Below are 16,925 nucleotides of genomic sequence, written 5' to 3'. Positions count from 1 at the left end.
ACATGAGCATTATTTTGTGTGTGTGTTTTGTCATTTTCTATATTTTATTGTTATCCGTAAAAGGAGATTAGCGAGATAGCGAGCCGCGTACGAGCGCGCGCGAGTATCTTTCTCTCGGGGTCACGAACAAACAGCGGAGGAAACGATATCTCGCTCCCCGTCATCGTTATCACCGGACGAAGTCTCCCTATCGGACATAACCGCTGTATCGATCCGCGACACCGCTCCATAGCCTGTCTGCCTGCCCCGGCCCGCCCGTCGCAACAGCGTTATATACATGGTAAGAGGTTATGTTGACTCCGTTAGCTCGCACCGCGCGATCCTCGACGACTCGCGCGTATTGCCCGGTGTGAGGCGCGGATCGCGGAGGAACGGATTGCACCTTGGAAATTTTATCGCGGAGACGATCTTTGTCAGTGAGAAAAATGGAGGGCTCGTCGAGACCCCCGATAACACGTGTACGTGCCACCGGCCGTAACCTCGGGCTCCTGGAACGGAGGAGTCCCTTCTTGCCGTGAAAGAGATATGATGCTCCGTCGAATGTCGTTGTCGCTGCGCACCAACGTGGGCTTCCTCCGCAGTGCTAGTCACGGAGCAGACCACCGATGTCTTGCAGAGGAGCCGCCGTCGCCGCTTGCACGTCGAGACGAGGACACAGTCGCGAGGGCGAGGAAGCGGAATGCGCGCCCACCAACGGGCTTTTCGCGTCGTCGAGAACGGAGGAGGTCGGTAAGAAGGACCGAAGGACCAGGAAAAATGAGAGCTGGCACCAGACGACGTCTGGGAAGGACGTTGATGTCGTGGAGACGGTAGCCGACTTTGAGAAATGGCTCAAGATGAGTAGCACGGAACCGCCGGTGCCGCCGAGCATAGACCTGGACGCAGCCAAAATGGTGGAGGGCGTGGATCGGTATCTGGGCGAAGAGGTGCTGTCGCACAGCTGCTTCCTGAGTAAAGATCCATATGGCTTGTCCATCGACATCGATCTCGCAGACGCCAAGAAGCTCAACCTGTCATCGAGCTACGATCCGATACTGCAGGATCTGACGCACAGCGAGAACCGGCTACTGGAACCACCGTGCGAGAAGGTCGTCGACGAGTTTATGCTACCGGAGTTCCAGCTGGATCATTTGGATCCATTGGCAGCGCTCACCCCGGACGACATGATGGTGGCCGGTGAGATTCTGCCGTCCGCGAGCAGCCAACCAACGTTAAGCGTGGAGAGTCAAGATGTCGAACAAAATATTTCCAAAACAGAACGTCCAACGCGGAACAATGAGATCCCGTGCGAGAAATCCACGCAGGTTACTCTCACGCAGCTACCGGCGAATTTAGTCGCGAACGAGATGGAAGATGCGAGGACAGAACAGGAAACTGTAGCACAATCTTCGGCAAGTTCCTCGGAGCTCTTCATCGAGGCTCTACCGCCGATGGAGGAGAGCTCGGCGAATATCATAGCGACGCCCATGGAAATAGCCACGCAAGACATGGTAATAGAACACGTGAAAAGGACGAAACTCGAACCTCGCATTATCAAGAAACGTCGACAGATGATGGAGCGCGTGGAGAAGAAGCTCGACAAGCATATCAACGGCAAGAGCTTTGCCGTTGATGCGGACTCGCAGGACGGCATGATGGCCGTGGTTGCTATATCCACTGACAAGATCTCCAACATGACGCAGATCGTTATCAATACTGGCACAGAGAAACAAATCTATCAAGGCAAAACCTCAGAATTGATCGAGGCGACAGGCAACTTCCCAAAATTGCCCAAGATAGATACTTCCGCCGCGGTTTGGAACGGCACGGTTGAGTATGGTACCGATAATCCGAGTAATCCGAGTAGTCAATATGAAATTGTTATATCCAATGCATTGGAGGAACTAGGCATCACCGACGACAGCCTGCAGCCCTTGTGCGCCACTGAACACGACAAGGTGTGGCTCTGCCCACGAGACGGCTGTAACAGACAGTTCGGCAGATTGTACACTCTGAAAGGTCATTTGTTGGCCCACTATGGAGTTAGACCGTTTAAGGTACATTAAAAAAGATATCGTGATATTCTATATTTTCTTCCTCTAATCTTTTTTAGCGCGGTGATATAATTTCGCAGCAAATAAAGTCGTTTAAAATTAATTTTGTGAAGCCCTTGAACGTACTCGGCATACGATCGTGTTTTTTTTTGTTTTTTTTTTTGTTTTTTTTTTCGTTTACGATTGTCTTAATTGGCTATATTTTTACAGTGCGACTTCGAGGGCTGCACTTGGGCCTTTTATTCCGAGTTCAAGCTGAAAAGACACAAGGAGACGCATCTGAAGCGCAAGGATTACGTGTGCGAGGTGGAAGGCTGCAATCGTCGTTTCACCACCGTCTACAATCTGTGGAGCCACGCGAAATTGCACAGTCGTCCCAATCGGATCGTTTGCCAGGTGCCAGACTGCGGCGAGAAATTTCAAACGAAACGAGCATTGGAAGTACACATGAAATCACACGACCAACGCCATGCACCTTACGTGTGCCAGCACGAGGGTTGTGGCAAACGTTACTACAGTAGCAACGCATTGACGTCACATCAGCGATCACACAGCTACAAGGAAGTGGACATCAAATGTTCGTGGCCGGGCTGCGGCAAGATTTTCGACAAGCCATGTCGACTCAAAGCCCATATGCGTTCTCACACCGGCTACAAGCCCTATCCTTGTACTTTCCAGGACTGCAAGTGGGCCTTTTCATCGTCCAGTAAGCTCAAGCGCCACCAGAAGAAGCACACGAATGAGCGCAAATTTGTGTGCGACGTGCCGGACTGCGGCAAGGCGTTTATGCGCTCGGAACATCTGAAGGAACACCGGCTGACGCACACGGAAGGTCGCCTCTTCGAGTGCTGTATGTGTGATGCTCGATTCTCCGCCAAGAGCAGTTTATACGTGCATATTAAGAAGCATCAGCAGACCAAACCGGATTTGAACGTGGTCAATGATATGTCCGAAAGCACTCCCAATGATCGGAAACGCACGAGAAGAAGAGAATCTCATTACTCGCGAGTGAAGCCGACTAAGCCGAAGCGATGGAACACAGAACTGATGAACGCCGCGGAGACTATCGCGAAGGAAAACGACGTCGAGAAGCAGGGCGCCAGCGCGTGTTCCCAGGGTGAGAATCAAATGGAGTGGCTATACCATTGTCCGATAGATACATGCGGGCATTTGATCAGCAGCGAGACCAGTCTACGCGAGCACATGTTAAAAGCACACAGCATACATTGCGACGATTTGCTGACTAAGCCGTCTTCAGACAATGCCGACGTAGATTACGTTTTATATACCGTGCACAACTCACCTCCAAGTTCACCCGCTGCCGTCGAAGAACAGATGGTCATGGTGACTCCGTGCGATGCCGTCATCCTCAACACCTCCTCGTCAAGAACGGATTGTTGTTTGCCGGAACCGGAACCGCCACCTTTCAACACCTTGCTGAAAAGCTCGGAAACGTTCCGAAATGATGCGCGAACTGACAAGCGGGTCGAGAAGGAAACTGTATCGGTGAAGGAGCAGGGCTCGGCAAGGACAGATCTAACATATTCCGACTGGTCTAAACTGAAGAAGAACAGTGCATTGATGACGTCGGTGGTAACGGAAACGTCGGACGTTGTACTGGGCGCGAGTGGTGATTTGAGCGAGGGTCTGTTGTTCACAGAAGAATTGCCGTCGATGTACTATCAGGACGATGTGGCAGGTACGGAATACCAGGTGCTGCTATTAGACTCAAGTCCGCTCGAGAGTGCTAGTAATTTGCGCGGTCTCGAGTGATTTTCGTGATGGACGCAAGTGATGATTTCTATTATCGTAGTCTCGAGTGATTTTCGTGATAGAGAGTGCTCTCGACCAAGTGATCGTATAATTATTTTGGAGACATGGATAATTTTCAATGTAGCTTAAGAGTGGCATAATAGTTTTGAATAATAATGATTGTTATTATATTAAACATAGCTTTTGTGGTAACTTTAACACGATCTGTGATCCAGGAGCTGGCCTCAGCCTAATATTCATTTGTACTACGCCCATAATCGCTTTAAATCGTTATTTTATTAATAAATCGTTGATATTTTTCCATAAAAATCATCATCTGTGTGCTTCATTGCTGTCGTTATCCGACTATGACGCGCGCTTTAAAGCCATACGTGTGTTTACAAGTAATTTATTATTTTGCTTTTAAATATATTGGTTTGTTATTTCAATTTATATATTTATAATACACACATGTATATACATTCATAAAATTCTCTCACACTTATTGGTCGATGTAATCCAACGACATTTATATCACGTTACGGGAAGTCTATGCGACTTAATACTTTTTCTAAAATAGTATCGAATTACCCAACAACACGTACTTACACCAAGTTGTAATTAAAAAAATATACAAAAATGGAACGTACAAAAGGATAGATATGCATACAATTCTTGATTATTTTACGCTACGGATTTATCTACATATGCGAAAATCTATCTTTTATCGATAACGGTTGAAAAAGATATTTGTTTACTGCGATCAATTGGCTGCACATACAATAATCATACAGCATGTAGACGCTTGAATAAGATAGAAGTTAGGTTAAATAGGAACTCTCGAATCTCTTTGCATGTTTTCTTCGAAACACACGAACGAACATTGAGCTCTTAATAAATCATTACGGTTATATTAATGTCATTCCAAATTGTATGTGCATCCTTATGTAAGCATCTTACAAAACATACTTTTCATTTGGTATCGTCTTAATAAATTATTAATTTAATAATTCTTCGTATCGAAATTTTCATCTAATTTACGCCAATGACGGCCATTAAATTAGTAATTATTATACATTATTAAATTCCGAATTTAGATGTAAATATAAAAAAAACCTCAGTTTTGTAAGTAATGTTAATAAGAATAGTTAACACCAAAGAATATTTGTATATCTTAAATATACACAACGTTCACGTAATCTGGAATGAATTCAATAGTGCAAAGCAAATGTGTAATTTTTATCTATCAAAATATAAAATGCATTCAATACTTTTCAACATTACAAAAATACGAGATAGTATAAATATCATACAACACATCATATAACACTAAAATATGAAGTGAGAATACAGATTCGTACAATTCAAATATAATGAAATGTTTGCGGAATGTTTACCGTTTCTGTTTTCCTTAGCAAAATTTGCACTTATTTTAAAATAAAGCAACACTATTTTACATGAATTTTTACTATTTGCCACTGTGGCAAACACGTGCATGCGTTCAAAACAATCGCGGCTCTAATAACCGAAGCGTTCACAAATATTGTCAGGCTTCTACGATATTGTCATATAATTTCTAAGAAATATAAGCACGTTTTCGCAGAATCTATACAAATTGGGAACGACCATACAATCGGTATATTAGCTATAATCATTGTTTTTCTAGTTTGTTAGAAATATTGCCGAAGACGAAGCTCAGAGTCATGAAAGCAGATCACCTACTTGGTTGTATCGCTCATCAGACACTGCTAACATCCTATTAATACTTAATCGTTTCTACAAACGAGCTAGATGACCACAGGAAGCTCGCTCGTTAGAGAAGGATTCTACTCGCAGGCGCAGCCACGTCAAGAAGGCACATTTCATCTTGCCCTGTTGAATATTAAATTGTCCCAATGCCTCGGGGTCTTACAATCCCAAGAGGATATTAGGCGGACAAAAATAAATGTCGTTCTACGTAAACTTTTATCGATTAAACTACTTCTATTTGTTTTTCTGGAAGCGGTTTATCGTCCGTCATGTTTAGCTGCGCAGGTTTGCTGACGTTCTCAGCAGTCTTGCGATAGATGCGGTCTCTGATGTTTGCCAGCATGCAAACGACGCAATGCAGCACCGTTACAAACGTAAAACCACCGATACAAACGAGCAACGTCCGCACCGGTTTCTTCCAATCGAGGACTTTGTAGATATAGTGGTTGTCGTGCTTGTCAAGGCCGCCGGCGACATAATAGATCACCGAGAAGATTATGTAGAACACGACGATCGATAGGCACCACCAAAAGTTCCGCAGGCGGAACGGTATGTTGGTGACAAATAAATCAATCAGCATCAGCACGCTGTTGCACACATGCATCATGATATTGAGCGGGTCCACTTTATGGATCTCCGGATTGTATACGGCGAGCCAGTAACTAATCGTCACGCCAATGGCCATATTGGTCGTTACGACGTACAGAAACCAGTATAGCCGGTCGGTGGACTCCAATTTGAGATCGCATGGATTGAAGCCGGGTATCTTCTGCAATCGCCATCGTTTCGACACGAGAATACCGCCGATCAACGCTTGTGTAATACCCAAAGTCATGTCCCAGTTGGTCAGATAGATTGGCCATTTCTCGTACTGAGACAGCGGTTCGTAGCTGCCGATTTCAAATATCGAACACACGACGAAGGCGGTCCAAGCGAGGAAGATTGTCCAGCGGTAGTAGAGATACCAAATGGCCACGTACGACTGGCACTTTGGTTCGGACAGCACACGCGCCTGCGGTGGCTCCTGTCTAGCCGCCTGTCTCCACCTTCGCCCGATCTCCAAGCACCAGAGCTTGTTCACCATTGCGCGGCGACCTGGAAGAATGACGGACCAATGATATTTCTTTTATATTTATTGTAAAGAAACGTGGACAATCGGCATATTTTAAATATGCGAGTTGAATTTGAAGCACAAAGATCAAATTTAATATTAAAAGACTAGAGGGGCGTACTTGGGAAAGTGGGTAACGAGATGAAGGGATACGCGTCGCGAAGAAAATCCTAGAGCGGAATCGAGAGGATAACGGAGAACTGCGCGCCGACGACGACTCGTGACAAATAACGAGGAGGCAGCCGATTCAACCTGAAACTGGTACATAGCGGGAACCAGCGGTCACGCTATTCCGAACGTGAGCGTGATCCGGCGATTAACGCCTTAATAAATGTAATTATTGTCCGAAAACGACCACGCGTCGCTCCGCCGCGCTCGGATGAGCAAGCGCACGTACGACAACCTCTTCCGGCTTGCTATGATCGAACGGTACAGTGTAAAAAAGAAAAACGAAACTATTTTATTCAGTATGCAAAATTTTTTCCTATGCACAAGCATAATCAATAATTATAACCCTCCGTCTGTATATGTGGGTCTACGGCGTTCGAGCCAAAAATGATACCTGCTTGTAACTGTGAAACTTGCAAGCCTGCCAGAAAATATTAAATAAACGATGTTTATAAAAAATTTTGTGATTTTTTTCAGATTTTTTAAAAATATTTTAAGGTAGGGAAAAATAGCGGCAAACGTGACAGATCCACGTATTCATTCCGAGGATGCAAAAAAAAAATTATACAGAGGGATAATTCAATACTTTGGATTCAATACGGCTATTCAATACTTTGGAATTTTATCAACATTTAAGAATTATATAATTTTTTAATACTGATGAGCCAATATGATATACAGATATAAGGATTATGTATAATATTGATTAATTTGATATGCTAGAAGATTTTATTTTTTCCGTCGAGGTTTATAAGATTTTCTTTATAATTTCGAAGGTTTTCAAGGATAAAATTCATCGTTATTACAATGGATATTACAATGGATATTTCGCAATGATATGTCGCTTTATTGACAACAAAACCTCGTCCGAAAAGATAAGTCGCTCACGAAACGATAGCGAGGCGGCTTTGAAGGTTTTTCAGCGGGCATTTTTCGCGCGACTTACATAGCGAGCATTGTAGGAAGAGCAACAGCAGTCGTTTAGAGGAAGGCAATCCTGTGAACGAGAGTACCATCCTCGAGAGAGACTGTCTCGCGATGACGCGACGAGTACGCGTGATCGAAGAGCACCTAACCTAACCTAACTTTTACCCGAACAGCTGCTTGATTTACGATGACAGCCGACCGAGATAAAACGCGCGAGCGCGAAAGAGGGGCGGCTTTTTTTAATACTTTATCTGAAATTCGAGTACTTGTGCGAATTTACCCCTCTTTTCAGAACACTTATAGATAAATAAGAGTTAAGCGATAGAATTGAATGTGTCTTTAAAAAATTATCAAAATTATTATGAGAGAATGGTTATTGTATTAAAGAAGCGATGCGAATCGAATGCGGCTCGAACGTCGCGCTAAACTTAAGTTGCATGCGATCGCGTGGAAGCTCTTTAAATATCGATCGATAATATATATTCGTACTGCGCGAACTGTTGATAATTTCAACTTGAAATTTGAATTCGTGACTTACTTCAGGCCGACGAAAACGAGACAAGTTTGAATCCGCTTCTCCGTCAATTATAATTGGCGACTATTAAGGTACGGAATAGGCGAGAGAAGGTTTCAACGAAATGGTCCGACAGTCCGACTGTCCGGCGGCGATCACGTTACTGGCGACGAGGAAAATAATCGAGGCGCAGGCAGGTAAGCGTCGCAAGGTGTGTGATTCACTACGTGAGTATCCAAAGTCTGCCACATTTGCGGCTCGAGGTGTTTGCTAATGGGCGACGATCTCTCATGCACCGTCACGTAGGGTTCGGGTGTTCGGAACGTGTCGGAGGAGCAGTGCCTCTCTCCCCGAACGCCGTCGCCGCGTGTCTCGCTGTGGTCTCGCGCGCGGCGCAGATGGGAGGCCACTTTGAACTAATTAACCTCGTTGGTCCGGCCGCGATGCTGAGGTTCACACGGCGTGACAAGAGAGATCGGCCGGCGCTCATACATAACGCGCGCCGGCGAACGGAAGGTCGCGCGGTCAATCAGTCAATACTAATTCACCGTTCATTTATTACAATCTTGGTCTATTATAGCCTGTTATACATTGGCACGAGCAAGTGGTCGGGTTTTTAAGCGAATCGTTATATCCGCCGGAGTATCTACCTTCGCGGAAGGTAGAAGAAAGAGAGTAAAAATAATGTATGGGCGCGACTCGAAGAAGATCGCCGCAGACAAAATCCGTTCCATGAAATTGGATTTCTCATCTCAAAAATTCCCAACCGGAACTGCGCTTCACGCTTCTTGAGCGCATCTTCTTCTTTTTTTAACGTTTATAATTATTTTATCGTGAATTTAGGATTATAAAGACATAAAAGTAGGAAAAGAAAAGACAAACGCAAACACTAGACAACGTGCAAAGTATACACGGGACTCTATTTTCGCGCTTTACCAACGACGAAATAAAATTAGAATTTGTAACTACGCTTATGACCTCTGAATTGATTAACTTTTATATTTAAAATTGACCATTTTAGTCATTGTTTCTCATCCATCGTTTCGATATGTTATTTGATCCTTCTAGATTATTTAAATTGTTTATTTATGAGACTAATTTTATATTTCTGTTTAATTTTTGACCGGTTGAACATGTTCTGACGAAGAGTTAGTCGAAACTTAAACGATTCTTCTTCTCACTATTTAATAAATTATTATTATTTATATTAAATCAATATTTATTTCTTGTTTGCTCGGGAGATTGGCCGTATGATTTGTATATTTAGGAAAAAAACTTTGGACATCGGATATTTTATCTACTTTTTACTTAGACATTGCAGAATGCTAAAAAGTTGTTATGTTAATTTTGTATTGTATTCTAAGGCTTAAGGCATTATGAAATAACAAATGTACAATGAGATATCGTTTCGCTAAAACTCTTATCATGAATTTACGGTTTATCTAATGTTTATTGAGAGTTTTTTTACAATGTTTCACGTGATCGTAGTAGGAGATAAGAGACTTTCCAATCTGCAAATTGCAACGCAAGCAACACTGGTTTACTAAATAATACATATAAGATCTTTATATAATTAGATAATTCGCAACATCATGATATAATAATTATAATTTATTAGCGTTTAAGAGAAATAAAAAAAAATGTAGTAAAAGATTAACGAACAATTATAATTATAGTAATTATTTTAAGTCTTTGATTTTAAAGATCGATAATTCGTTGATGTACTTTAATTTTTTTTTTTTTGAAATTTTAAAGACTAATAATAGAAAAGAAAAAGAATCAAAAGCAATCTGTGTTAGTGAAAAGAAACTTTTGATTAGCCTATAGATTTCACAATGAATAAGTTTAATTTAACTTTACATTCTTTTAGTTTTCAGTTAATGAAATACCTTGTATTATTCTCACAGTACAACTCAATTAATCCCGCCTTGTTAGCATTCATTTCCTTCCTAAAAGTATCGATCGTATTTCCGCGTTTCGCGCGATTGGGACTGTCAGATAAAATTCACATTTTCGATAACAGAATATTACACAGAATTCACACGAATGTTCTTCTATTCGCGGAGTATGATTTGAGAAATTTCGGTGACTTCTTGTTCGGTCAGCCGACGTGTCAACGCATGTACGACCGATGTCGACGATCGACTAAACTTGGCGAAGTTTCCGCGCACAAGCGGAACATACGTGAGAACAGCACGTCAGAGATTGATATCGGGATAAACGATAATCGTCGCGTTTCGCGGGAAGCGATACAGCGTAATAAATGTGCGATTACGTATGTCAAGGTAAGCGTCAATTGAAAGAGAAAGACAAATTAGAAAAGAGAAAGGGAATGAAAGATATCTTTTATCAAGGTCGTGTAAAATATATAGCTAAATAAAACAGTGTTTGTGCCTTCTCAATCGGGAGATCCATCTGACCCATCTGTGCAAACTTTTGGTTTTCACCTCTGTCTACAGAGATAAGCATCTATATTGTAGACAATTATGCATGGTATAGATGAGAGATCCGGGCATTTTATTACATTATATATAAATGTTGCGTATGTGAAGTTTAGGCCTAAAAGCCGATCGTTTTTCGGTGTTAATATAAATATTACACGACAGAAAAAAAGAGAGCAAAAATGGATTGCATATGCCTTTGTGTGTGTGTGTGTGTGTGTATGGTGATATATTAGCACGATCAGATAAGCTTGATGAGATCGTTTGAATTCAGACTGAATTTATCTGACAATGAGGTAAACTTGTCAATAGAATGTATTATTAATTTTAAAAATTACGCGTTACACAGAGATTTTTCCTATAACATAATATCAATGCATGCACGACTCTTTCTGTTAATTTTGGACAGATCTTTATCTATCTATCTTTTTGTCTATCAATCGATAGCGATGGACTAAAGACTGACGACGTGCTGTACTATATGTATATACAAAACATACATACACGCGCGCGCGCGCACACACACACACACACTACACACGGAACTTTTGAACCCTCTTTCGCAATTTAATATTTAATCGGACACAATGGACGCCGTTGGCAAAATCTTCATCGATTTTCTTCATGACCGAGCAGTTGCAACGTGTCAAATACATTTATTGTTTATGGCATCCCCGTATCCCGTACATCTATCAGATCAATATATCGGATTAATAATTAAGAATATAACAACAAAGATTGTTATTCCTATAGGTCACATTCCTATAGGCTTGGATTTCGCTAGATAGTAGATAGGGACAGTGGGAATCTCGTTAATCTATTCATGCGCGTCACTAATTAGATGACGAGGCATTTGGCTACCTTATAAGGTAGCCAAATGCCTCGTCATCTAATATAAGAGAGTCATAGTTACTCCCGCCGTTTACCCGCGCTTGCTTGAATTTCTTCACGTTGACATTCAGAGCACTGGGCAGAAATCACTTTGTCATCATAACTCTCAAATCACCTGTGATGGTACATCGTTGATATTGTAAGATTACTTTGAAAAATTTCGTTGAATTCAAAAATCCAAGAATCTTGATGATATCGCGATAATTTGACGATCTCACGGAACTCGAGAAATATATATGAATTCAAAACTTTTACTGGGGACTTGTGAGTTAATGTTTTACAATTCGGAGAATTCAGGGAAAAAATGGAGAAACACGCACCGCATAGCAGCTTCGGCGATTTCTTCGAGACAATTCGTTCGATGTGGTCGTTCTTTTCCAACATGTCGCGAATCTCGATCTCTTCGCACTGGGGAGGCATTTCTCTTTTATTTTTCAGAACGATTGGCTTCCTGTTCGACGCACGTTTCGCCTCTGACTACCCGGCACCGGTACCGCGTGCTCGCAATCAATCCCGGGGTGAACACCGGCGTGAAGTTTCCCTCCCTGAACCTTTGCGGACCTGTTCCCCACCGAGAAATCCCCACCTTGATCAATAAGTATACACGTGACAGAACGATATTCGAAACTATCCCGACCGCATACCGCATATTAGACTTCTGTTATTATATTTTTAGACATATTGAACATATTGAAACAAATACAAAAGTGGTTTTAATATGTCGTTTAATAAAATAAATCAATTTATCAATAAGAACAAAAATATACGATATATCGAATATTTTCACAAGTAATTAACGATCTTAAAAAAAAAAAAAAAAAAATAGATTCAAGAAAATATTCATTTACATAGTATCAATGACTTATTTTTACTTAATATAATCACATATTTATTTAGAATTAGATATCTTTACTTAAATTAAGTAAAAATATTTAATTCGAAATAAATATGTGATTATATTAAGTAAATAAGTCATACTAGTAGTAAATAAGTGGTACTAGGTAAATAAATATTTTCTTGGATCTAAATATTTTCGTTTTCGGTGTATATATATTTGTCTCTGCGAGAATGCGATATTAATTATATACAATACCTATATTTTTATAAATATTTATATTATTACTTTCTATACTCTATACAGTACTTATATAATCGCGTAAGTGAATTTCTTCGATAAAATCATGTCGTGTTGAAAAAGGAAATGCTTTTTCGTACACTTGCTGTAGATAAACATAATGTAAATGCAAACTTGCAAATTTGTATTATGTTTATGTCGCGTCACTGTTGTTCTCGGTTTCCTAAACTGTATGTATAATTGTTTCCTGTTATGTATAATTGTTACACGTAATTATGTATGTAAAATTGTCTTCTAATTATATTCGTAAGTCAAACCAATTTAAAATGCATTGCAAAACCTGAATAATCTTCGATAAATTAATTGCATTAACTGCAGAAGCGCACATGTAAAAGTTTAATATATTTGAACAAAATATGAAAATGTTAATTAAAGTATTTTGATTATCAAAAATCTGATCGCGGAAATAATAAAATTATGATTTTAAAATTACAAATAATTTTTACCGATTTAAATAATTTGTATCAAATACCTAAATTTGTATCAAACTGAATAAGTAACTTTTTACTTTGTGCCAGTGAATAATTAACACAATTAACAGTAAAGACTTTTATTCGACCTAACTGACTATCATTATAATTGTCATGACAATATACGACCATTGGTTTTGGTCAATTAATCGTCAAGATGTTTCGGCCATAGAGAATCTAGAAATAAGATCTACTTAATTTATTTTATTTCTTTAACTGTATTTATGAGAATATTGAAGTACATTTTAAGTGAGAATAAAATTTTTATTTTAATCAATAACAAAAATAAAATGTCTTTTAAAATGCAATAATTAAAAAAAAAAAAATTGTTTTAAACTGTTATTATTATATGCTTATATTCTTATATTATATGCTGGTTACCCAGGGCTTCGCCCGGGCGCGTCTTTTTTTTAAACGACTTTATTTGTGTTATTACATTTGTGTTCTAGCTAATCTTATATTCCACCAATGTATGATTCATAAACACATATTTTCAATAGCTTTCCACGTCACCCATGAGGTACTATTATTAACGCGTTTTTTTTTTAGTGGTGTCCCCAGTAGGCCTAATCCACTAATCGTTTCGACTCTTTAAAATAAAGATAATTCAACTCGACTTTTGGAACCTTTTACAGGCTGCGCGCGGACCAACGAAGTAAAGAGATTAGCGCTAGGCGGAACCAGCTGAAAATCTGCTAAAAAGTGCATTTGTTGCCGAGCTCTGGCATAAGACTTATAGGACTTCTGAATATACTATATTTTTTGTTTTATTTCCCTTTGGTATCAAAATATATTGATTTTCAGCGTTTCCTATTCTAGATAAACCAACGTAAAGTTGTCCGTGTGAAAAACACCCTTTTCTTAAATCTATGCCTACAAATTTGAAAGTTTGTCATCAAAATGGTTCATAGTGTACAACTGATGGTTCATTTGATGGACTACCTATTCTGTATAATACTTTAAGATTTGATTGATTAGAAAAATCTGAACAGGAAAAGTCATCAAGTACGACTATTTTAAAAATTTTTAAATTTTAAATATTTTAATTATTTTTTTTTTTCAAATTGGGTTGTAGCACAATGGCAGACAGCCCATGTTACTCAGGAAGATATAAGCTATCCACCAGTGTAAAAATGTTTGAAATCAATAGTTTTTTGAATTTAATAGTTTGTGAGACTATCCTGAACAATGGAACAAACTTTCCCCTTTATATAATAGTATAGATAATATATGTATAATAATAAGGTCCGAATATAAAATAAATTGGAAATAACCAAGAAACTAAACATTATCTTCTATCAGTTTAAAAATGATTATTAATCACAAAAAATTCCTTAAGGTTTACTCTACTCTTAAATATCACAATTATCTTAAATTTGATAATCATTTTTGGAAATATCTGCCATTTGGGCCCAATTGTTCTTAGCGCGTTTTTTTACTTCTTTTTTCTTTGCCTAGTTTTTTCTTAGTTTAAATATCACCTGAAACAAAAAAGATAAATTGTAAAGTGACATACTTCCAATGGTCATATTTAAAGAGCCTTATTTAATAAATGCGTAATTAAAAAAATATATATATATAATCTAAAAAATTGATATATATAAATTTGTTATTTTCTACAGCTCGGAGGTTCAGTAATATTATAATATGTTATAATAAACCATAAAATAAAGCATATTTAACAAACTATTTGAAATACTTACAATTTATGCAAACGCGGATTTTTATGCACACCCACATCTTTACCTAGAAAGTTTTTGTCGCACTGAACAGACGCGTTATTGCTGGTTTTAATTTCTTTTGCCTCTCTTCACTGCTTCTCATGACAGATCTCTTAAACATATACTCAATACTTAAAGCGCGTTTTTTTAACTGGTAAATAAAACTGGTTTAAAAGTGGGCCTTATTAGATATTCGGCTCAGGTATCTTATATAAGCATCCTATTTAAAATCTCTGTAAAGAATTTATTGCGAAAAATATTACCTTAGTCGGATAAGATAATATTTTTCGCAATATTCTTTACAGAAATTTTAAATAGAATGCTTACATACATATTGTTGCGCTTCTCGCTGAGGCGTTAGCCGCACTCGCTCTCACTCGCGCACTCTCACTCGCGAACGCGCCGCGCACTCCCGTTTCCGGGAATAAAGACTCTCTATTATTTATGGTTTAATGAGAAGATCTCAATACAGAGAACACGTCTATCTGGCTCCAAGGCCCGGCGCAGAATTATCGTCAATTGATTATAAACAAATTCGTCCATCGTCACAACAATATATAAGCATCAAAATAACATCAATTTAAAAAGATCAAAACCCATGGTCGAAACGTCTTGACGATTAATTGACCAAAACCAGTGGTCGTATTGTCATGACAATTATAATAATGATAGCCAGTTAGGTCGAATAAAAGTTTTTACTGTTAATTTGTATCAAATAAAGTTCGCGAATGATGATAAAATACGCAAATATATATATAAAGTAAAAAAATAATTTGATAAATAACATTAGGGTGCACATTGACCGCATTATTATATAATAATTTTTATAGCTCAGAGCTCAGATATAAATGCTTCTGTAATTTAAGCAATTTTATTTTTCAGTTTTTACATAGATATTACGTAAACTTAAGTGAATTTGTGATTTGTACATGTAAATTTTCAATCATAGTTCTTATCTGAATTTTATTACAAAAAGGTTGAAACTTTGAGCGCGTGCACGTTGTAATTATCTTACATAAATAATGAAATAATTTTAAAATTGTAACCGATTAAATGATTTTCATGGTCGATTTTAAAAATTTGTATCGAATAAAAGTCACGGTCGAAGGTAATTATACGCAAACGAATATAAAACGAAAATAATTTGTCAAATATGCACACTAGTAATTATTTTAATATTGATTAATTTTTACTTTATAAAATGCATTGTAAATGGCAATTGTCTTAAATACAATTAAAGTTTTTTATTTACACACAATTTAATGTTTATAAAAAATATTAAACTTTGAAATATTTGAAAAATATACTTGTGTAAAAAAATAATAAAATGTAAATATTGATTCGACAATCGCCTTTTTCAAGAATGGAATTTAGAAACGAGATCTTTGATTGTAACCTGAAAATGCTTGATTGTAAATTATATTGTGACATTTAACTTTACGCCTCGTTTAAAATTTTTCTAAAATCAGTCAAAATAAAAATTTGTACAGTGTTTTAAAAGTATCTCAGTGGTACGTAATATTATCGTGTTACATTCCAGATACCGTAATAGGAAGCCACGTCCGCAATGTCGAGCGAGTCCTTAACATTTGGCTGAAGCCGTGCCATCAGCAGCTCGTGATTTTCCAGGATTTCCCATTCAGTCTTGTCTTGATTTTGCCGGCTAAAGCTCATTTTGCGCCTTGCTTGCCACAGTTTACTAGTGTCACTTGAATCCATGTTGGTCGTTTGTTGATTTCCCGGTTACTGTGTTTCACCTGCGTGAATTGTACATTATATAAACTAACAGCTGAATGCGATTACTGCTGACGGCGAAACACGCCAATTTTTACCAACGCGCACGCGCTATGTAGATATTGTACATATGTAGGCAATCACCTTAGATAAACTTAAAGTTTTTTTTTCAATACTTTTAATATTTAATTGCTAGTGATTATTATTTATCATCTTGACCTTGTAATGTTTGAAAAGCGCGTTTTTTTTTAACAATTTGTTATATAAGACTTAAGAAAA

The 16,925-nt window shown here is 38.6% G+C and overlaps 2 protein-coding genes across 8 annotated transcripts; one reads left to right on the top strand and one right to left on the bottom strand.

Annotated features, from left to right (window-relative positions):
- Positions 1-6: 6 nt before the first annotated feature.
- Positions 7-4,355, top strand: LOC139813887 (uncharacterized). 2 transcript variants are annotated; one of them, XM_071779717.1, is made up of 3 exons: positions 7-280; positions 418-2,036; positions 2,244-4,355. In XM_071779717.1, exons 2-3 carry the CDS (start codon positions 606-608, stop codon positions 3,804-3,806), a joined length of 2,994 nt encoding a protein of 997 aa, XP_071635818.1. In that variant the 5' UTR covers positions 7-280; positions 418-605; the 3' UTR covers positions 3,807-4,355. The 2 variants fall into 2 exon arrangements, with proteins under 2 accessions (XP_071635818.1, XP_071635817.1); XM_071779716.1 differs by having other exon boundaries at positions 7-2,036.
- Positions 4,064-16,668, bottom strand: LOC139813888 (protein rolling stone). 6 transcript variants are annotated; one of them, XM_071779718.1, is made up of 2 exons: positions 16,457-16,668; positions 4,064-6,629 (listed from the first exon to the last, which is right to left on the bottom strand). In XM_071779718.1, exons 1-2 carry the CDS (start codon positions 16,629-16,631, stop codon positions 5,758-5,760), a joined length of 1,047 nt encoding a protein of 348 aa, XP_071635819.1. In that variant the 5' UTR covers positions 16,632-16,668; the 3' UTR covers positions 4,064-5,757. The 6 variants fall into 6 exon arrangements, with proteins under 6 accessions (XP_071635819.1, XP_071635820.1, XP_071635822.1 ...); XM_071779719.1 differs by lacking the exon at positions 16,457-16,668 and adding an exon at positions 11,907-12,147; XM_071779721.1 differs by lacking the exon at positions 16,457-16,668 and adding an exon at positions 10,144-10,611.
- Between the last annotated feature and the right edge of the window lie 257 nt (positions 16,669-16,925).

The sequence above is a fragment of the Temnothorax longispinosus genome, chromosome 5 (assembly GCF_030848805.1).
Source record: "Temnothorax longispinosus isolate EJ_2023e chromosome 5, Tlon_JGU_v1, whole genome shotgun sequence".
In the NCBI taxonomy this organism is placed as follows: domain Eukaryota; kingdom Metazoa; phylum Arthropoda; class Insecta; order Hymenoptera; family Formicidae; genus Temnothorax; species Temnothorax longispinosus.
Note: the sequence above shows the minus strand (reverse complement) of the source record. Positions and strands in the feature narration are given on the sequence as shown.